This window comes from Oryx dammah, unplaced genomic scaffold (genome assembly GCF_014754425.2).
Source record: "Oryx dammah isolate SB20612 unplaced genomic scaffold, SCBI_Odam_1.1 HiC_scaffold_14, whole genome shotgun sequence".
NCBI lineage: Eukaryota > Metazoa > Chordata > Mammalia > Artiodactyla > Bovidae > Oryx > Oryx dammah.
Genome location: NW_024070198.1, coordinates 38,483,256 through 38,501,027, shown reverse-complemented (window position 1 = coordinate 38,501,027; position 17,772 = coordinate 38,483,256). Strand labels below are relative to the sequence as shown.

Genomic DNA, 17,772 nt, shown 5'->3' with positions numbered 1-17,772 from the left:
TGCAGGAAAAGGGCGGGAGGCCGGGATGGGCGCTGGAGCTGGGAGCCGGGCAGGGCTGGGCGGGGCTCGGGCGGCATCCTTGGAGAACCCCGCCAGGCGGCGAGGGATCCCCGGGACGCGCGAGCTGCCAGGGCATGGCTCCTAAGTCTCGGGCAGCGCGGGCCACTTCTGAGCGAGTGCGCGCCTTCTTGGGCTCTTGGGCTCTTGGACTCCCGGCGTTTGGGAGTCACCCGGGTGCGCCCTGCCCGCCCAGGCACCCCGGGGCGGGACCACGGGGCCCCCACGGGGGCGGGCCGGTAGGGCGCACTGATCGCGCCACGCGGCGCTTGGCCGGGAGGAGGGCGGCAGGGTGGGGGCCGCGCGCTCCGGGGCGGTGCTGAGCCAGCTCCTCCTCCTCCTCTGGCCTCCTCCTCCTCGCCTTCCTCCGGCTCAGCCGCCGCGCAGCCCGGCTGCTCCTCCTTCCTCCCCGGGGTGCTCGCGGCGATGTTTAACCGCGCCGTGAGTCGACTGAGCAGGAAGCGGCCGCCGTCAGGTAAGCGGCTCCCAGGGCTCCGAGGGCTGGGGATTGGGGAGCCCCCAGGGGCCAGGATGAGCCGACCGGGCTGGTGCTGCCTGCCCCACCCCCCGGGCATCCTTCCCTCCTGCCCGGGGTCGGGCGCGGCTCAGCGATGCCCCGGGCAAGACGCGCCACTTCTCCCTGCTCTGTCCAGCGTCCCCGTGGTCCTAGCCGCGGCGGGAGCGCTGAGTCCCGAGACGCGCGCTGGGGAGGAAGTTTGTCTGAAAGGAGGAACAACAGCCGTTTTCTTTTTAGTGATGGTCTGGGAGAAAAAGGAGATCCAAAACACCTCCAAACTTTGGAGGTAGTATGGGCTCTAGATTCCGAAAGCAGAACCGAGTTCTGGAGGTCTCCGCCTCCGCTGCGGGCGTTGGTGCGCAGCGCGGAGCCCGCGGAAGGCACGCCAGGACCCGGGGGATCCGACTGGGCGGCCTGGCCTGGGTTGCTGGGCGTCTTCGGTTCTGCGCCGAGGAGCCGAAATGTAGGGCGGAGAAGGAGGGTGAATACCAGGTGAAGGGCGCATCTGCAGTTCGCGCCAGGAAACAACAGACGTTACAAAGGATTCAGCTTGGCTGTCACTCTGGACCAGCCTGTCACTCTGGACCAACCACAGTTCGGAGCGATTCGATAGGACGAAGAGCTCGTGGTGAAGATGAAACCATCCCTTGATTCCAACCATCTCACCCTTTTTGTTCCTTGCAGCTCAGCCCCTTTTAGCGCTCCAAGTGGGACCCCGTACGTGTTCTGTGAATTCTCTCTTCACCCTTAGGGCAACAGACTGAGATAGGCATTGTCCTCAGCCCTCTCCACCAGGGAGCTGTTAGGTAACTTGCTCCAAGTCACACTTAGGTGGTGGAGAATCTTTCAAACCCAGCTCAGCCTGACTCTGGAGTTCAGAGGCTTTTCTGCCACCTCCCACTCCAAGAGTCGCTTCTGCTGGTACCAAGAGAGTCTGTACATGTTGGCCCCTATCTTTTTTTTCACCACGTGTCTTATTTTATGAGGGACACTGTGGTTAAGAGGATGAGTTGAAAGTAGATCGACTGAGTCCAAGTCCCACCTCCGCTACTAGGCACACTGCTGCTGCTGATGGTCGCTTCAGTCGTGTCCAACTCTGTGAGACCCCAGAGACGGCAGTCCACCAGCCACCCCCGTCTCTGGGATTCCCCAGGCAAGAACAGTGGAGTGGGTTGCCATTTCCTTTTCCAATGCATACATGCATGCTAAGTCGCTTCAGCTGTGTCTGACTCTGTGCAATCCCATGGACAGCAGCCCACCAGGCTCCTCTGTCCACGGGATTCTCCAGGCAAGAATATTGGAGTAGGTTGCCATTTCCTTCTCCAACTGGGGGCACTTATCTCTGTGCAGACAAGGATCTGCAGAATGGCAATAAAATACCCCTCCTTAAACGCTGAATTGAAACTGCTTTCCCTTCCATCATATTTTGCAAATTATTCCCTCTAATACTGAGAACAACTCAAAGTAGGACTCCATAGAGTTACTGTAAATTGCTTATATTCGTGTTAGCATTAAGAGTCATGTAAACCTTTCTGTGTTGCCTGTGAGTCAAAGAATTTCCCTGCTGGGTGTTTGCTTTGAAAGTGATAGTCACTCAGTTGTGTCCAGCTCTTTGCGACCCCATGGACTGTAGCCCACCAGGCTTCTCTGTGCATAGCATTCTCCAGGCAAGAATGCTGGACTGGGTAATCATTTTTTTCTCCAAGGGATATTCCCGACCCAGGGATCAAACCCAGGTCTCCTGCATTGCAAGCAGATTCTTTACTGTCTGAACTGTTTGATTTAGCCATTCCCTATTGTTGGATGTTCACAGGCCAAAGGAGTGGTGGTCAGAGCCTGGACTCTGAAGTTACTTACACCCCTGGTTCCTCCCTGACTCTAGCATTCAGCTGCCTTGAGCAAGTTACTTGACCTCAGAGTCCATTGCTAAATGGGAAATTTGGGACCTGGTTGCTAAACCATAGGTAGCTTGAAATTGGCTATTAGTGGCCATTTCCACCATGGAAATCAGCAGATGTTAAAAATCACGTTTTTTTTTTTTTTTTTAATTCTAGGAAAGCTGGTTTACCAGCATACTTATGTGTCAATTTTCCCATCTGTACAGTGGGTTTCATAGAATTGTGGAACTAAACATACAAAAGCATATATATAATATTATATATATATGTATATATATATATATATGAAGTCTCCAGTACAGTGCCTGGCATAACTGAGTATAATGGTTAGCTGTTATCTTTTCCACCTTTTTCTTATCATAAATAGAGCTGCTTTGAACATCCCTGCCCAGGTCGCTTTTGGGGTGAGGTCTTCCAAATAGAACAAATGAATTATGGATCACACATAGTTTTAGGGTGCTGTTGCATATGTGCAGATTGTACCCCAGAAAGACTAGGGGCAGTTTTAAGAATACCAGTGAAGTGTACCTCTTTCAGAGTAACACATTTTAAGGCTGATGAAATGTGGTTGGATCACTGATAGAAAGATCAATAGCTAAAAATCGTGGATTGGTGTTAAGTGTGTGGCTTCCAGGAGCCTGATTTCTTTATGACTTTTAGGTTTAACGTCTGTCTCTGGATAGGAAAGGACAAACGAGCCTCTGCAAGTTTGGTCATCACCACCCAGCAGTGAGAAAGGGAGAATGTGGGCCCTGAGGCAAAGGCACTGGGAAGTCAGCCAAGTGATCCAGGGGACCCTGGACTGAACTTTTTTTTTTTCTCTCTTTTGGTGATTCTGAATTATTTTGCTAAAGTGGCTGTCCAAATTGTATAAGCATCTGGCCCCACAAAAACTCAATCCATCCCTGCTGGACCCTGACTCAGACCTGGCTGCAGTCCTGCCTCCCAGCTCCTTTTACTCCAAACCTTTTCTGTTTTTCCACAAAATCTCACTGGAGACCATATCTTTAAACTGAGGTTTGGCACTCCCAACCCTTAATTCCAAGTTTCGAAGTGTGATTCAAAGTGTGAATGTTCTCCTTTCTGAGGTTTCTCAAAGTGTGTTCGTGAACCACAAGAGGGTGGGGGTGGTCTGATAAAATGCAGCTTTCCAGGCCGTGACCCAGACCCCTCCCCTGTCTGATTCTGTCTTGGGCACCCAAGGTGGGAGGGAGTGTTGGCTGCATTTTTGACAAGCACTCAGTTGATTCTTAGGCTACTGAAGTGTGAGGAACCCTGGACGATTCCCTGCACCCACCCTGCCCCCCACGATGACTTGTGACATTGATGGTACCTGGGATGCTCTTCACTTGAAAAAAAAAAAAAAAGCCAAAGCTGTACCCTTCCACCGCCCCTTGTGACCAGACCAGGACTGAACCACCGGGGGAATTCCCCCACCCAGCCCCGAGCCTGTTATACATTATCCCATTAAACCTCTGGGACCAGCTGCAGATTTATTGCTGGGCTTAAGTTTTTATTTAAAGATGACAGTTGACATAACAATTTAATGTCTTTGTTATAATAACTCTACAGCAGGATTGGCTTGGCTGCTCGGGGAAATTTTCCCTGCAGAACATCACTGGGCTGGCCTGTGGGCTCGGAGAGAAGGAGGCAGAGAGGACGGGCTGGGGGAGGGGCATCGTTTATACACGCGTGTTCCGTGCTGGCTGAGTCCTCATGCCAACTCTGAACATGGGCACGGGCAGCTTGCAGGCTGGTGGGTGCCAGGCATTCGGGGCACTTTACTTGTCTTCACAGACTGTATTCGAACCGATGTGTTTTTCTCCCTCGCTTTAGAAATTGTGGAAACTAGGCAGGTGCTGGGCTGGGCCACGTCTTCTGGCTTCCTGGGTGAACTGAGTCACTTCCCTCCCTGGGGTTGAGTAATCCCCTTGGGCTCCTGCTGCTGGGCTCTGGGAACTTGCTGTTTAAACTGTACTAAATTTACTTCCACCCGTTTCATCTGCTTCCCCCAGATAGCTCTCCAGGGCAGCAAACCCCGGGGGTGGCAGTGGGGGGCCGAGGGGCCCACGTGGGCGACAGCAGCAGCTCCCCGATAAGAGCTGTCAGGAGGGGTCCACTGGGGCAAAACAGTGCCTTGCAGGCTTCCGGGGACCAGTTTCCCTCCCGAGCAAGTACCCTGCTCTTGAGGGCCCAGTGCCTGTGGTTCGGTTCTGCTGCCCGTGATCTGGGGTGCACTCAGGGACCCGCTCACCTGGCCTGCCTTCTCTCCTGGTCCCCCCATCCCCAGCTCTGCTCCTGGGTGGCCGGACATTCCCCCTCCTCTGACCTGTGTCCTCCCAGACCTCCTGCCTCCCTCACTCTCAGCACCAGAAACGCAGCCTGTCCATCTTGTCTCTGCTTGGACAGTGCAGAGACTGTCAAGGGACAGAGACAGCCTGGAGCCGCCTATGGGAGAAGGACTCAGAGCTCGGACCCGAGCCCAGAGCTGCTCGTGTGGCCTCACGCAGCATCCATTCTGTCCTCTCAGCTCACCTGTGTTAATACTGAGAGTGAGTGTGACGCGCTGGCTTTTCTTTTTCCTTCCCTGCCTCCATGTTGCCTTGCTTCACATCCTTCCTTCCTTTTTTCCTTCTTTCTGTCTCTCCCTCTCCAGTCAGGAACATTAAAAGCCAACAACACCATCGTCAACCGTCTTTCAGTTCAGTTCAGTCGCTCAGTCATGTCCGATTCCCTGCGACCCCATGAACTGCAGCACTCCAGGCCTCCCTGTCCATCACCAACTCCCGGAGTCTACCTGAACTCATGTCCATCGAGTCGGTGATGCCATCCAGCCATCTCATCCTCTGTCGTCCCCTTCTCCTCCCGCCTTCAATCTTTCCCAGGATCAGGGTCTTTTCAAATGAGTCAGCTCTTTGTATCAGGTGGCCAAAATATTGGAGTTTCAGCTTCAGCATCATTCCTTCCAATGAATATCCAGGAGTGATCTCCGTTAGGATGGACTGGTTTTATCATCCCACAAATGAAGGATGTTTCAACACCCCCAATAGTAGGAAAGATACCATCTCATGTAAAGAACTGTCCTGATAACAAGAATCTTCTAGAGGCTGTTACTTCTAGCGAAAAGCTCTGGGTTGTTGAGAGACAGGGAAGATAGGAAGACCTGTCCCACTGGAGCTCTAGTCTTTTGTACCATGTAAATAAATGCATTTATTTACTTTAAAAAGACAACCCCAGACTGCCCTTACTTGGTCAACACAGCTCACTTGGTAAATATTTCCTCCTGCTCATTCTCATTCCTTCATGGACCAGTGAAGAAAATTTCTTGCAGTGTGTGGCAAGGCAGGCAATGGCCATCAGGGAATGCCTGGCCTCATCTTCTCTGTCAATTTTAAGTTCCCTGAGAAAAAGGGCCTGCCTTTTATTTCTTGCATCTTACTCTGCCTTTCCCTTTGAAGCCTCTGCAGCCAGACAGCCTAGGGCTGAGTCCTAGCTCATCTAGCTCCTGGCTTGCTCCTTTGCTTGGCTTGGTTTCTTCATCTGTAATGGGCCAGTGATGGGCCCAGGCTCCAAGCGTTGTGGTCGGGTTGAGATGGGAGGTAATCGGTGTTCAGTACATGCCGGATCTTTGTTTAACCATCATCCTCCTTTCTGCCTTGCCCTCCACCCCAACAATCTATCAGAAAACTGTTATCACTATAAATCTATACATGAATGTCAAGCACTGTGGACCCTGAGGGAGACTCAACTCTTACTCTCAAGAAATACACAGTCTACCCTACTGACACTGGAGGGAAAAAGTTGCTTATTTGCCCAAATGTAGGGGCTGGGGTTGGGGGTGGGCCTTCCCTGGTGGTTCTGTTGGTAAAGAATCTGCCTGTAATGAGGGAGACCAGAGTTTGATCCGTGAGTCAGAAAGATCCTCTGGAGAAGGAAATGGCAGCCCACTCCAGTATTCTTGCCTGGAGAATCCCAGGGACAGAGGAGCCTGGAGAACCACAGTATGTGGTCACAAGAGTTGGATGCGACTTAGGGACTAAACCACCACCAGAGGCCAGGGGAGAGCGAGGGCACATTTCTGCATAAATGTCTAGTCCCCTGATGCTGGGAAAGACTGAGGGCAGGAGGAGAAGGGGGCGACAGAGAATGAGATGGTTGGATGGCATCACCAACTCAATGGATGTGACTTTGAGCCAACTCCGGGAGACAGTAAAGGACAGGGAAGGCTGGCGTGCTGCAGACCAGGGGGTCGCAAAGAGTCGGACACGACTTAGCGACTGAACAATAACTAGTTCCAGAGGAAGCACAGGGGCTTCTGGAAAGTGAGAAAAAACACTGTCAGGGTCTTTACTTTCACCTCCAGAACTGGGCTCTTGGGGAGTTTTTATTTTTTCTGGGCTTTTGCCTAGAAAGTAAGGACTCTAAGAGGCTACAAATAACAGTCTGGTGTTCTTATTTCCTTCCCTCTGGTAGAAACTGGAAGCCAGTGGCCATCTGTTGTTTAGTCCACTCAAAAGAGGATGTTGAGGCTTGTTTTTCCTCCGGACCCAAGGGTGCTCAGGAGCCCCGTAGCCCCTGCCCGTTTTGTACAACGCGTCTCTGAGAAGACGGCGGAGTGTGGGGCTGCGTGGACGTCCCCAGGTGGACCCCAGGGCATGGCACGTAAGGAGGGTTCCCATCCTGGAGCTGATACGCCCTCCACTTAGCCATCGCTGGGTGCTGACAGGCAAAGTAGGGTCAGGGGTGTGTGGTGCAGTCATAGGTACACAGGGGGTCTTTTAGGGGGTCGCTGAGCACTTGACTTTTTTTTTTAGGCTTCAGAGCTCGTGGGAAAATGCCAGTGAGGCCTTTTCTGAGTTGACCTCTCCAGCCTGTGGGCCTGCTCTGGGCTTTGATGCTTTCTATTAGTATGATTATTTCAAAACGTTTTTATTTTTATTTTCTGCTAATGGCAGTTCATGCAAACCTCCCCACCAAGGGAATTGCATGCCTGAAGTGTCGTTATTCTCAGAAGCTAGATACTGGAGCCGATAAACACTTAAGAAATATTGAGATAGAGGGTTTCCATGACCCGGTTTCTCTGGAGCCTTCCATGGGTCACCAATTTTAAAAATGGATTCTCCGCTTCTAAGTTGGGATGACTTTTTAAAAAATGTAATGTTTGGCGTGATGTAGGTGATACAAGGATCTGAATAACTTCTGTGGGGTGTGTACTTTCCCTGTGTATTTGTCTGGTGTGTGTGTGTGCGTTTGTGTGTGTATTACCAACCACTTCAGAATTTAGAGCTAATGTTTTTGCCTTTTCCTGGGCTTGAATGTTTATTTTTTAAAAATAAGCTATGCATTTGTGTGTGGGGGGGTGCCTTTGACAAACCCTTTGAGGATGTAAGTTGACTCTGCTGTTGAGGAAGCTGGATATTGAGATTTTACTAAAATCTTTGGCTTGGGGAAATTGTCTCAGGATCATTCCTCAGACCTTCCTGTAGACTAATAGCAAGAATTTGTCCTGTAAGCATTCAGTTGTGATGAATGTTAGAGATGCCTTTTGAATGTGGATTTCCAAGGAATAAATGTCTGGAGAAGGTCTCTGGTAGATATGACATCATAGCATCTATAAATAATGCATCACAGAATATGCTGTAGGCACCCAGCCTCAGGCCTCTGCACCTGGATGCTGCCCTGGCAGCATTCAATATCAGCTTTTACTGAAGTCAGAGACTGCACAGAACAGCGCCGACATAAATGAAAGCATATGCCCGTTGTATTTATGTGCTGGATGATTCTGGCCCAGTCGTGTGTGGGATTTTGTCTGTGAGGAGTTAGACTCTTATTTTCAGTGTCTTCTCTCACATAATTTTTACCATTCTTTTCAAGGCTGGCATGTTCTGGCCTCTGTGAGGGTGAAGATCAGCAGATATCAAAAATAAAGATGGCAGTCGAGCCAGTGGCAAATGGTGTGTCGTGCTTTGGAGCCAAGGCTACCTGGGCTTGGACCATGAGTCCCCATTTTCAAAGCTGGGTGACCCTTGCAAGTTAGTGTGCCTCAGTTTCCTCATCTGTGAAGTGGGAATAATCTTAACCACATCAGAGGGTCATTATGAGAACAAGATGATTTAACTTATGGAAAAAGCTCAGAATAGCTAGAGCCCAGCATGCTGTGAATAATTTTTAAGTGTAATGGTTACTATTAGCCCATGATAAACTCATCTGAAGATGAACTTCTTGAAAGGTAAGTATTGTGCCTACAAAAATCTGAAAAGCTAAAATACTTTGAAGAGCCCAGGAGGTAAAATGCTTTGCAGCTGATCTAAATGACAGCAAGTGTGCAGAGCTGAACAAAATTGAAACAAACAAATGTTATCACCAACAGTTCTTTACTAACTTGAGTGGTCTTAAAGCTGCTAGATAGATAGGTTTAACTTTTTTCCTCCTGTGCTTTTTTTTTTTTTTTTTTTTTACTGTGCCCTGTGGCATCTTAGTTCTCAGACCAGTGATTGAACCCATGCTTCCTGCAGTGGAAGCACTGGACCACCAGGGAAGTCCCTCTACCTGTCCTTTCCAAACCTACCTTCTTGTGTAATCCATCTTAAATGGAAACTTTTGTCAATGAAAAAGGAGAAGAGTGTTGGACCTTTGTGTTTCCAAGTGCTAGGCACTGGGAAGGAATTGGGAAGCTGGGTACCCTTGTTATAGTTGCTCAGTTGTGTCTGGCTCTGGGCAGCCCTATGGACCACAGTCCACCAGGCTCCTCTGTCCATGGGATTCTCCAGGCAAGAATACCAGAGTGGGTTGCCATGTCCTCCTCTAGGGGATCTTCCCGAGGGGGATTGAACCCTCTGCTCCGGCCACATCTCCTGCATTCCAGGCGGATTCTTTACCGCTGGGTTTTGCTTTATTCTTAAACTCAGAAGAATATCTGATTGCTATGAAGAAAGGTTCTTTCTTTCTCCTGGACATCACTGGACTGATTGTAACATTTAAAGTGAACCAGGTTGTCTTAGGAAGTCCTTACTTGTATGCATTGGAAAATAGTGGAAGTCTCCTTGTGCAGAGGCTTCCGAGGAACGGAAATGCCTCAGGTGATGAGGCGGTCTCTAGGGCAGTGCCAAATGGAGTGGACCTCTGCCAGGCTCATTGGAAGCTGGGGATAATGACTTGGAAAAGAGAGACACCATTAAGTGAATGGAGTTTGCAAATGTTGCTCTAACTAGAGCTATCTATGTATATTGATACAATCAAGAAGGATTTTTTTTTTTTTTTTTGAGGCAGAGGCCTTAATCAAAATTGAAAGACAATTGGGAAGTCTTTGCAAATGTGAACCAATATTTCTGGAGAAGTGAAAACACATGACGGTAGAGTGTGAGTAGAAGATTCTTACAGTAAGGACTGTTAGGGCAGAAGGTGAGCAAAAAAGCAAGAAGGAATTTCTCTTTATCCAGGGCACCAAAGCCAGAAGGCAGTAGCCATGATTATGGGGATACTTACCGTATCCCCATACGGTGTGCTTTCTGAGCTAGCCCTAAAGATTCTATGCCTTCTGTAACAGTGTCGGCCATAGATATATTTCACAATGTCGATAGAAGGGAACCGGTAGCCCAGGAGGGAACTGAAAGGAAGGGTCACCCATTTGCAAACTCCTGTATTCTGAGGAACCCTGGGGTTCCAAGGAGGTGGTCCTGGTGGGAACAATTGCCTGTACATTTAACCCAATACTGGTTCCATCCAGCAGTTCCTTAGCTGGGTCACCTTACCCTCTGGACCTTTATGTCTCTGTCTATTAAATTAGGAGACTAGATCAGATGAGTGGGTTTTGAGCTGTAAAACTTTTTGTCAAGTGGCACAGAAAGCCGGCCCAAAAACCTAATGTGCAAAGTGAGTAGAGTGTGAAATGAAACGGGAGAGGGAGGAAGCGATTGGCTCACGGTGTCTCATAAGACAGCTATCTTACCTCTCAGTTAACCAGAAGATCTAGTTAACCAGAGCCCTCTGTTATCTAAATGGGAACCCACCAACTATATTTACTTGCAAGACCGTGAAACTGTGAAAGCCCAAATATGGTTTCATGTATTATTGAAAAGAATATCAGAGAGTTTTGGAATCACCACAGGCCAAGGTTGAAAACTTATAGACAAAGGCGTTGTTCTGCCATGGCAAGAGAAAGTTCTGGCTGCCTAAGTTTATTCCTGGAACAGTAAATTGTGTCTCTAATTTATTTACTTAAGAGAAGACCCGCTGGGGAAGTGGAGAAAACCGTCAAACTGTATTCTTCGGGCAGAGAACACAGAGTAAATTTGTGAAATGCTTGGCAGAATGAACCCTGCTGCAGAAATTCCTTATGATAATGATCTTTTAATTTGATTTATACTTCATTGGGAAGAAACACAGTGTTCAGAAGCTTGCCATTTTAGCATTTGCAAAGAGAACGGAGAACTAATTTAATATCCATGAACTGAAGATTCACTTTAGAGAAGCATCAGGTCCATTTGTGATGTTTGAGTCAGTTTGCTCCCAAAGGAGTGGCTTTGTCCCAACAATTCTCTTACTCCGTCACCAAAGTGTGTTGCTTCTGGTTTATTTAGCCTAGCGGCAAGATGCTGAGAGAACGCAATCTCTGCTGTTCACAGAAATGAACCTGTGTTGACCCCCAGTAGTACATGAGAGATCACAGGCAATCTACAATGGCAACCTACTCCAGTTTTCTTGCTGAGTCAATCCCATGGACAGAGGAGCCTGGCCAGCTCCAGTCCTCGGGGTCGCAAAGAGTTGGACACAAGTGAGTGGCTCACCCAGGCACGTAGTTCAAATTGGCCAAAATGGCTTTGGAACCCGGGCCCATGTGAAGTGACGTTCCATGGTTTTTCCCTTGACTCCAGGGAGGGGCCAAGTGAGATGAGATGTCTTTGTACTATCGCTTCCACCTTCAGGCAAGTAGCTGGAGTGTGTTAGTTGGAGGTGCCAGTCCCCTTTCCTTTAATCAAGAGGCTTTTTTCGGAGGCAACAATAAGAGAATGCATGAGATGGGCACGTGCAGTCATTAACTCATTTAGTCTTTATCCGTTGTGCCAGTGTGATGCCGAGCCATACTGGAGCCTGAGAGGCACAGGAAAAGTCAGTTATAACGACTCTGTCTTTAGTATTTTGCTCATTATGGAATTTTTTTGCATTGATTTTGTTTTTTCAATATATTGCATGAAAATCTCTCTTATCTGATGCCTGAGTTTTGTGGCATCCCCTTAAAATTTGCACCTGTGTCCATTGCCTCCCTTTCCCCACTCTAGTCCCAACTCTGGTACTTACTTTATGTGCCAGGCAATGAGCTACCTCCTGAGATACAAGATCAAGACACAGAGGAGCTTTCAGACTGGTGAGAGCCGACTGTGCGAACAGTCACAACACAGCAGGGTAATTAGAAGACTGCGCACAGGAAGTAATGGGGAGGAGTTGCCTTTGAGTCAAGGTCCCTGGAAGGAGGGCTTGAGGGAGACCTGAAGGCTGCCTGTGGGTTGGCCAGTGGATATGTGGGTGGCGGAAGGAGGTATGGGGAGTGTTGGAAAGTGACAAGTCCCTTCTTGACTCTGAGCCTCAGTTTTCTGCATCTGTAAAATGGAATGGTAGCACCCACTTCATAAGGTTGTTGTCAGGAATAAATGAATGAATGAATTCCCTATGTTAGCCCAGAGAGTAGATTCTGGCGTGTAACCTGATACTGTGTCTTGGTCATAGTGGTGGTGATGATGATGAAAATAATGCTTCTTATAAGATGACAGTATCTTTGGACCATATACACAGTCTCTGAACTTTGCTTTGCAGACATCCACGACAGTGATGGGAGCTCCAGCAGCAGCCACCAGACCCCCAAAAGCACAGCCAAATGGGCATCTTCCCTGGAGAATCTGCTTGAAGACCCAGAAGGCGTGAAAAGATTTAGGGTGTGCCTTTTTCCTTGTTGACCGGAATTGACACACCACACAAAGAAGTTTAGAAGCCTGTGGGGGAAACACAAGCCAGCTTTTGATACTGTCCATCCCAACCTGAGAGAAAGAACTTCTCACCTATCAGGACCAACATGGGAACACTTTCCCCGGGTGGTCACGGGTCAGCACTGAGGGGCTTGCACCGACTGTGTCTGGTTTTTATATAACTGGGAGGGTTGGGGGATGGGGAAGAGGTATTTTGCCCATTGGCAGAATCTGCAAAGAATTTCCAGCTCCGTTACACGTAGGAGGGGGGGTCAGGGGCTCCCTGATGTGAAGGTTTGTTCTCTCGTGTGTTGGGGCTTCTCAGGATACACTGCTCGTAGAGTGAAAGAGCTGGACAACAGCTGGTAAAGTGAAGCTGAACTCAAAGGAGGACAGGCGGATGGGGAAATGTCAGGACTACCTAGAAATGGCCTCCACAAACCCCAGGTGTCAGAAGAACCTGTAAATTTCAAGAATGCCTGTTTCTGCCTGAGTCCCACTGACGTCTGTCTTTAGTCCTGGGTCAGGCCACAAAAAGCCATCATGCTGTTGGTTCCCTTTGCAGACTCCAGGGAGCAGTGGCAGCCATTCCTGGACACAGGGCGTTTGTAAGCACCATGTAGATCTTGGGGAGAAAACTTTTCCGTGCACATTAGGATAGCTGGCTGTGCCACTGACCCCCAACATCTGCCGAAAGAAAGCGCACCTCCAACTTAAAATAGTTTTCATTGTGGCGTTTTTAGACATGCTTAATATGTTTTCTTTTCTTTTGTTTAAAAAAAAAATGAGCCTGATTTTAGAGGAATGTACTTTGTTTAAACACTGTCTGGAAGGAACTAATGTATCTTCCACTTTAATTTACTTTTTGGTAATTTATTGTTAGTTGAGAATTGCTGAGTAGATTCCTGCTTCATTTTTACACTTCTTCATAATGTTAAAACCATTAAGTTCGAATGCATATGAAATTCTAGCTTTAACATTAAGCATAACACTGTTTTGGGGGTGGAGCTTTTACAGAGTGAATGAACATGCTCATTTGTCAAATTTTGACTTATCACTTCTTGAAGGGAAATGCATTATTTGTTTCTTTGTTTTTTAAGTAGAATACTGTTTGATATTTTTTTCTTCTCTTCATAGGAATTTTTAAAAAAGGAATTCAGTGAAGAAAATGTTTTATTTTGGCTAGCATGTGAAGATTTTAAGAAAACACAAGATAAAAAGCAGGTACTTCTTTCACTCTGTAACCATGTTCTTGCTAACTTTTTTTCGTTCTTTATAAAGTTACAGTTGCCTTTCCAATAAATTTTGAAATTGCCAACAGAAATCCGAACCATATTGGATTTGGGGGAGGATTTAAGATTCAGAATAGCCTACCTTGTGTTGATCAAATATTACCAGTTTTTAAAAGAGTGTGTTAATCTATTTTCAAATGGATTTAAAATATTTAAAATATGTTCAAATATTTAAAGTAAAAATAACGAGTTAAGTCACTGAGAGTCTGTCATCGAGTATGTTTTTTTTTCATGCATAATTTACGTGAATGCTCCTTCCAGGGCTTGACATGTTGGCGTTTCGTACGGACATTGTAAAGCAGATGCATGGTGATAAAAGCACAAGGCCCATCAGATGGATTGTCACTTATTCAATCTATCTTTACAAAACATCTTGTAGTTGGCAGGCATCCCACATAGAAAGTTTCTGACTGTTCTCCTGGGTGAATATGTGCTCTTTGCAGGAGGTAGTCTTTGATTCCAGTGTCAGCCGGATTTTCTGCCGCTGAAGGTTGGGTGTCAGGGGAGGTGGAGGAGAGTCTGGGCAAGGAGGCTTGTGGATTGGGTGTGTTTACAAGGCTTGTGCCTTTCTAAGAGGCTCATGGCTAAATGCCTGCATTCATGCATTCATGCTAAGTGGCTTCGGTTGTGTCTGACTCTTTGCAACCCTATGGACCTGTGGCCCCCGGGCTCCTCTGTCTACCGGGATTTTCCAGGCTAGAATACTGGAGTCGGATGCCATTTTCTCCTCCAGGGGATCTTCCGGTAATAACGTGCATGAAGGAGGTTTTTGGTGTGAGGCTGTAGGGAGTGGTGGGGATTGGGGCATTAGAGGGTGGCCTGTCCTGCCTGCAGTGGCTGGTTGTTTAGCTGACCTTGGCAGCAAATGCCTTGGGATCTGTGGCTGTCTGAGCTTTCCCTGCCTCGGGTTCTACCCACTTAGGTCTTCACTTGCCCCAGAACCCTGAGGGAGCTTGCTTCTTAGGGCATCTTCTCCCATCTTCAGTCCAACCGCCACCTGTTTTTTCAGAGAAGCTGGACGTTTGGTTTCTTATGTGAAACCATCCAATCTTATAAATGATGGAACTAATTTTTTTAAAATGTAAAACCTTTCCTGCCAAACAAAACATAGCCATGGGCAGATGTGGCTTGTGGGTTGCCAGTTTTTAAGCCTCTGGCTCCAAAAAGCTGGAATCCATGAAGCCAGAAGCCATTATGTGTTTGCAGAAAATATCTGTCATTTGTTTATTCAAAGGCTTTTCTGCCTCAGACACTCTTTCCCCAAGAGGGAGTGGTGTGGCCTTTGTTCTACGCCTTCTCTTCTGCAGGGGCCAGAGTAGATGGATTCCGAGATTCCTGGAGCTAGAATTCCCAGGTCAGCCCAGAAAGCCATCCTGGGCATGACCCTTGACATTGGTTCCTTCTTGCTTCTCCCCCTTGGATGACTTTGCCTGAGCCCTTTGGGCTTCCCTGGTGGCTCAGATGGTAAAGAATCTGCCTGCAAAGCAGGAAACCTGGGTTGCATCCCTGGGTCAGGAAGATCCCCTGGAGAACAGAATGGCAACCCATTCCAGTATTGTGGCCTGGAGAATCCCATGGACGGAGGAGCCTGGTGAGCTACAGTCCTGGGGTGGCAAAGAGTCAGACACGACTGAACGACTGACACTTGGGTGTTGTCTCACCCATTGCTCTCCTTGGCTGCCAGCACCCAGCCCAGAGCCCAGGGGCCACCGTCGATAAATGCTGACCTGGCAATGGATTCATCTGGCCTCACCTTAAAGCCCTAGCTCAGAGTCAAGTGGGACAGATGGACAGATGGCCATTATTCTGCCTCAGTTTGTGTGTTGGAGGTGTGAGGGGCTGACCAGTCAGCCAGCCGCTCCTCTATATGCAAACCGGGCAGCAGAGGTCCCTGCATGGCTGAGCTGGGACTTGAACTTGCCTCCTGAGCCTCCCAGGTGTCCCTGCCCGTGACGCTGACATGCCCTTCCATTCAGTCGAGTTTGCCAGACCCTCACGGTGCACCTGCTCAGGGCCAGGCCTTGTAGAAAGCATGGGCGACACGGGGGGATGAGACAGCCGAGCCTCTTTAGGGAACAGGCCCCGAGAGCGGAAGCTCCCTGTTCGCCAAGCCTTTGCAAGTGCGAAGAGCCCAGAAATGGGAAGTGCAGGTTCCGTGGGAGCACAGGCAGGCGGTGTTGGGCAGGGCTCTGGGGAAGTGACTCTTCAGCTGACACCTCAGTGGAGTTTGGGGCTGGGGGTGAGGTCGGGGGCGGGCGGAGTGTTCCCGGAAGAGGGCACAGCCTGTGGGAAGGAAGGCCTGGAGAGAAGAGCTGAAGGAAGACCAGGCGGCAGGAGGCTCGTGTTTGGAGTCGGGCTGGCTTCGCTGTGCCTGTTTGCACATTGTGCTGGGAGGGAGGTGGGGTCACGGCTGGAGAACCCGGGTGCCAAGGTAAAGACTGGAAAGCCACGGGCTGGGAGTGCACGGGCCCATCCAGCTCCTACAGCCAGAGCCTCCAGAATCCAGCAGCCCCTCTCTGCACCCCCAGGCCTGAGGTCTGGATGTTGCTTCAGGGCAGTGAACGCTGCCTTGCCCATCAGCTGTGTGCGGATGTGGACAGCTCTGGGACAGACGGAGCATCCCCTCCGGGAGGCCCATGGGGTCCACACCTCCTTCCCGGTCATCACACTCAGCGTCCTGACCATTCTCCCCCTTCCCAGACACCGGGGCTGCGGTCTAAGAGGTTAGGCTGTGGCTCGCCCACGGCCCCCCTGGGCTCGGTGCAGACAGAGCCGGGAATGCAGCCCGGCTCTCTCTCTAGACCGTCTTGCGGGTCCAGCCGCAGGGAAGTAAAACCAGAACTAAGTTCTGCTTCACTAATTTTAAGATGCAGAGGAGGACATGGCCCAGGGAGAAGTCAGCCCAACTGCATTTCACAATCGGACTCGTCACGTCTGAGCCGGCAGGGAGTTTGTTGACTGTCTGTCTCTGCCGTGAACTAAGGCAGTTGCAAGATGGAGGCCGTGTCTCACCTTTGCCTCGGTTTAAATTGGACCTGTGCTGGGTGTTGTTTTCGTTCTTTTACTATCGTGATCCAGTCAGATGGCTCCATAAGCTCTTACCAACTTACCTGGTACCTTATATTTATTTATCTCCTGTGCGGTTTGGCTTTCCCTTTATCATGAGGGCTCTCTAAGGCTGGCGAGCTTTGTCTTCTGTCCCAAGCTTAGGATGGTCTCTGGCTCACTTGGTCCTCCCTGATCTCCACTCAGGTCAGCTGACCCCTGAGGACCCACAGTGGGTAGGATCCTGGCCTCCCTGCTCACCTTGACCTGCAGTCGCAGTTTTAGGGGTAGACTTGAGAGAGGGGCGTGCCGTCTGTTCTGCTGGGGTTTGAATTCTCAGAAACTCCAAACAGTGGACCCATGCTGGGCCTTCACTGCCTTCCCTGGTCTGTGCGTTGCCCCCTGGCAGGTGGGAAAGCAACCCTTTAGTTTGGGAGGGTCTCAGCGTTCTATTTATGGTGGGGGATGCTGGGGCTTTAGGAAGTTGGGAGGTGATGCCTGCCCCACTCCTGTCTCCGGGTTCCTGAGGGTTGTAACTGCCAGGTGTTCCTATTCTGCAGACAGCTTTCAGAGCCGTTCTCTCCCTTGGCAATTTCTTTATGGTTTGACATTTTTCTCTAAGGGGCCTCTTCCCCGTGAGTTAGCATGGGAGATATATCTACCTTCTAACACAGAGCAACATTCATGTCCTTTAAAACCTCTGAAAAAGCTCCAAGGAGGTGTTTGTTCTTTGGCTATCTCTTATTCATTCATTCATTGTTACTCATTCATTCATCAGCACATGTATAAAGGGCCTATTTACTATGTGAAAATGATTGAAACAGATACAGCAGCTCCTACAGATTCGTAAAAACCAAACTGAGTCGGGGTGGGGAAGTGGTGGGGTGGTACAAGATTTCTAATAATCAAAGCTCTGAGAGCAACTTGCACTGGTACTTAAGTGTAACAAACAGTACCTTGCCTTTTTATAGTGGTTTAGAGTTAACCAGAGGGAGGGGTCTATA

The 17,772-nt window shown here is 49.1% G+C and overlaps 1 protein-coding gene across 2 annotated transcripts in view; it reads left to right on the top strand.

Annotated features, from left to right (window-relative positions):
* Nucleotides 1-408: 408 nt before the first annotated feature.
* RGS10 (regulator of G protein signaling 10) overlaps nt 409-17,772 on the top strand; it is a 38,927-nt gene continuing 21,563 nt past the window's right edge. The window contains exons 1-3 of one of the 2 annotated variants that reach the window (XM_040254852.1): nt 409-532; nt 12,283-12,401; nt 13,569-13,655. In XM_040254852.1, coding sequence (XP_040110786.1) covers nt 484-532; nt 12,283-12,401; nt 13,569-13,655 — 255 coding nt within the window. In that variant the 5' untranslated portion in view covers nt 409-483. Of the gene's footprint in view, nt 533-7,009; nt 7,135-12,282; nt 12,402-13,568; nt 13,656-17,772 lie in introns of those variants that run through there. The other variant, XM_040254850.1, reaches the window with a different exon arrangement.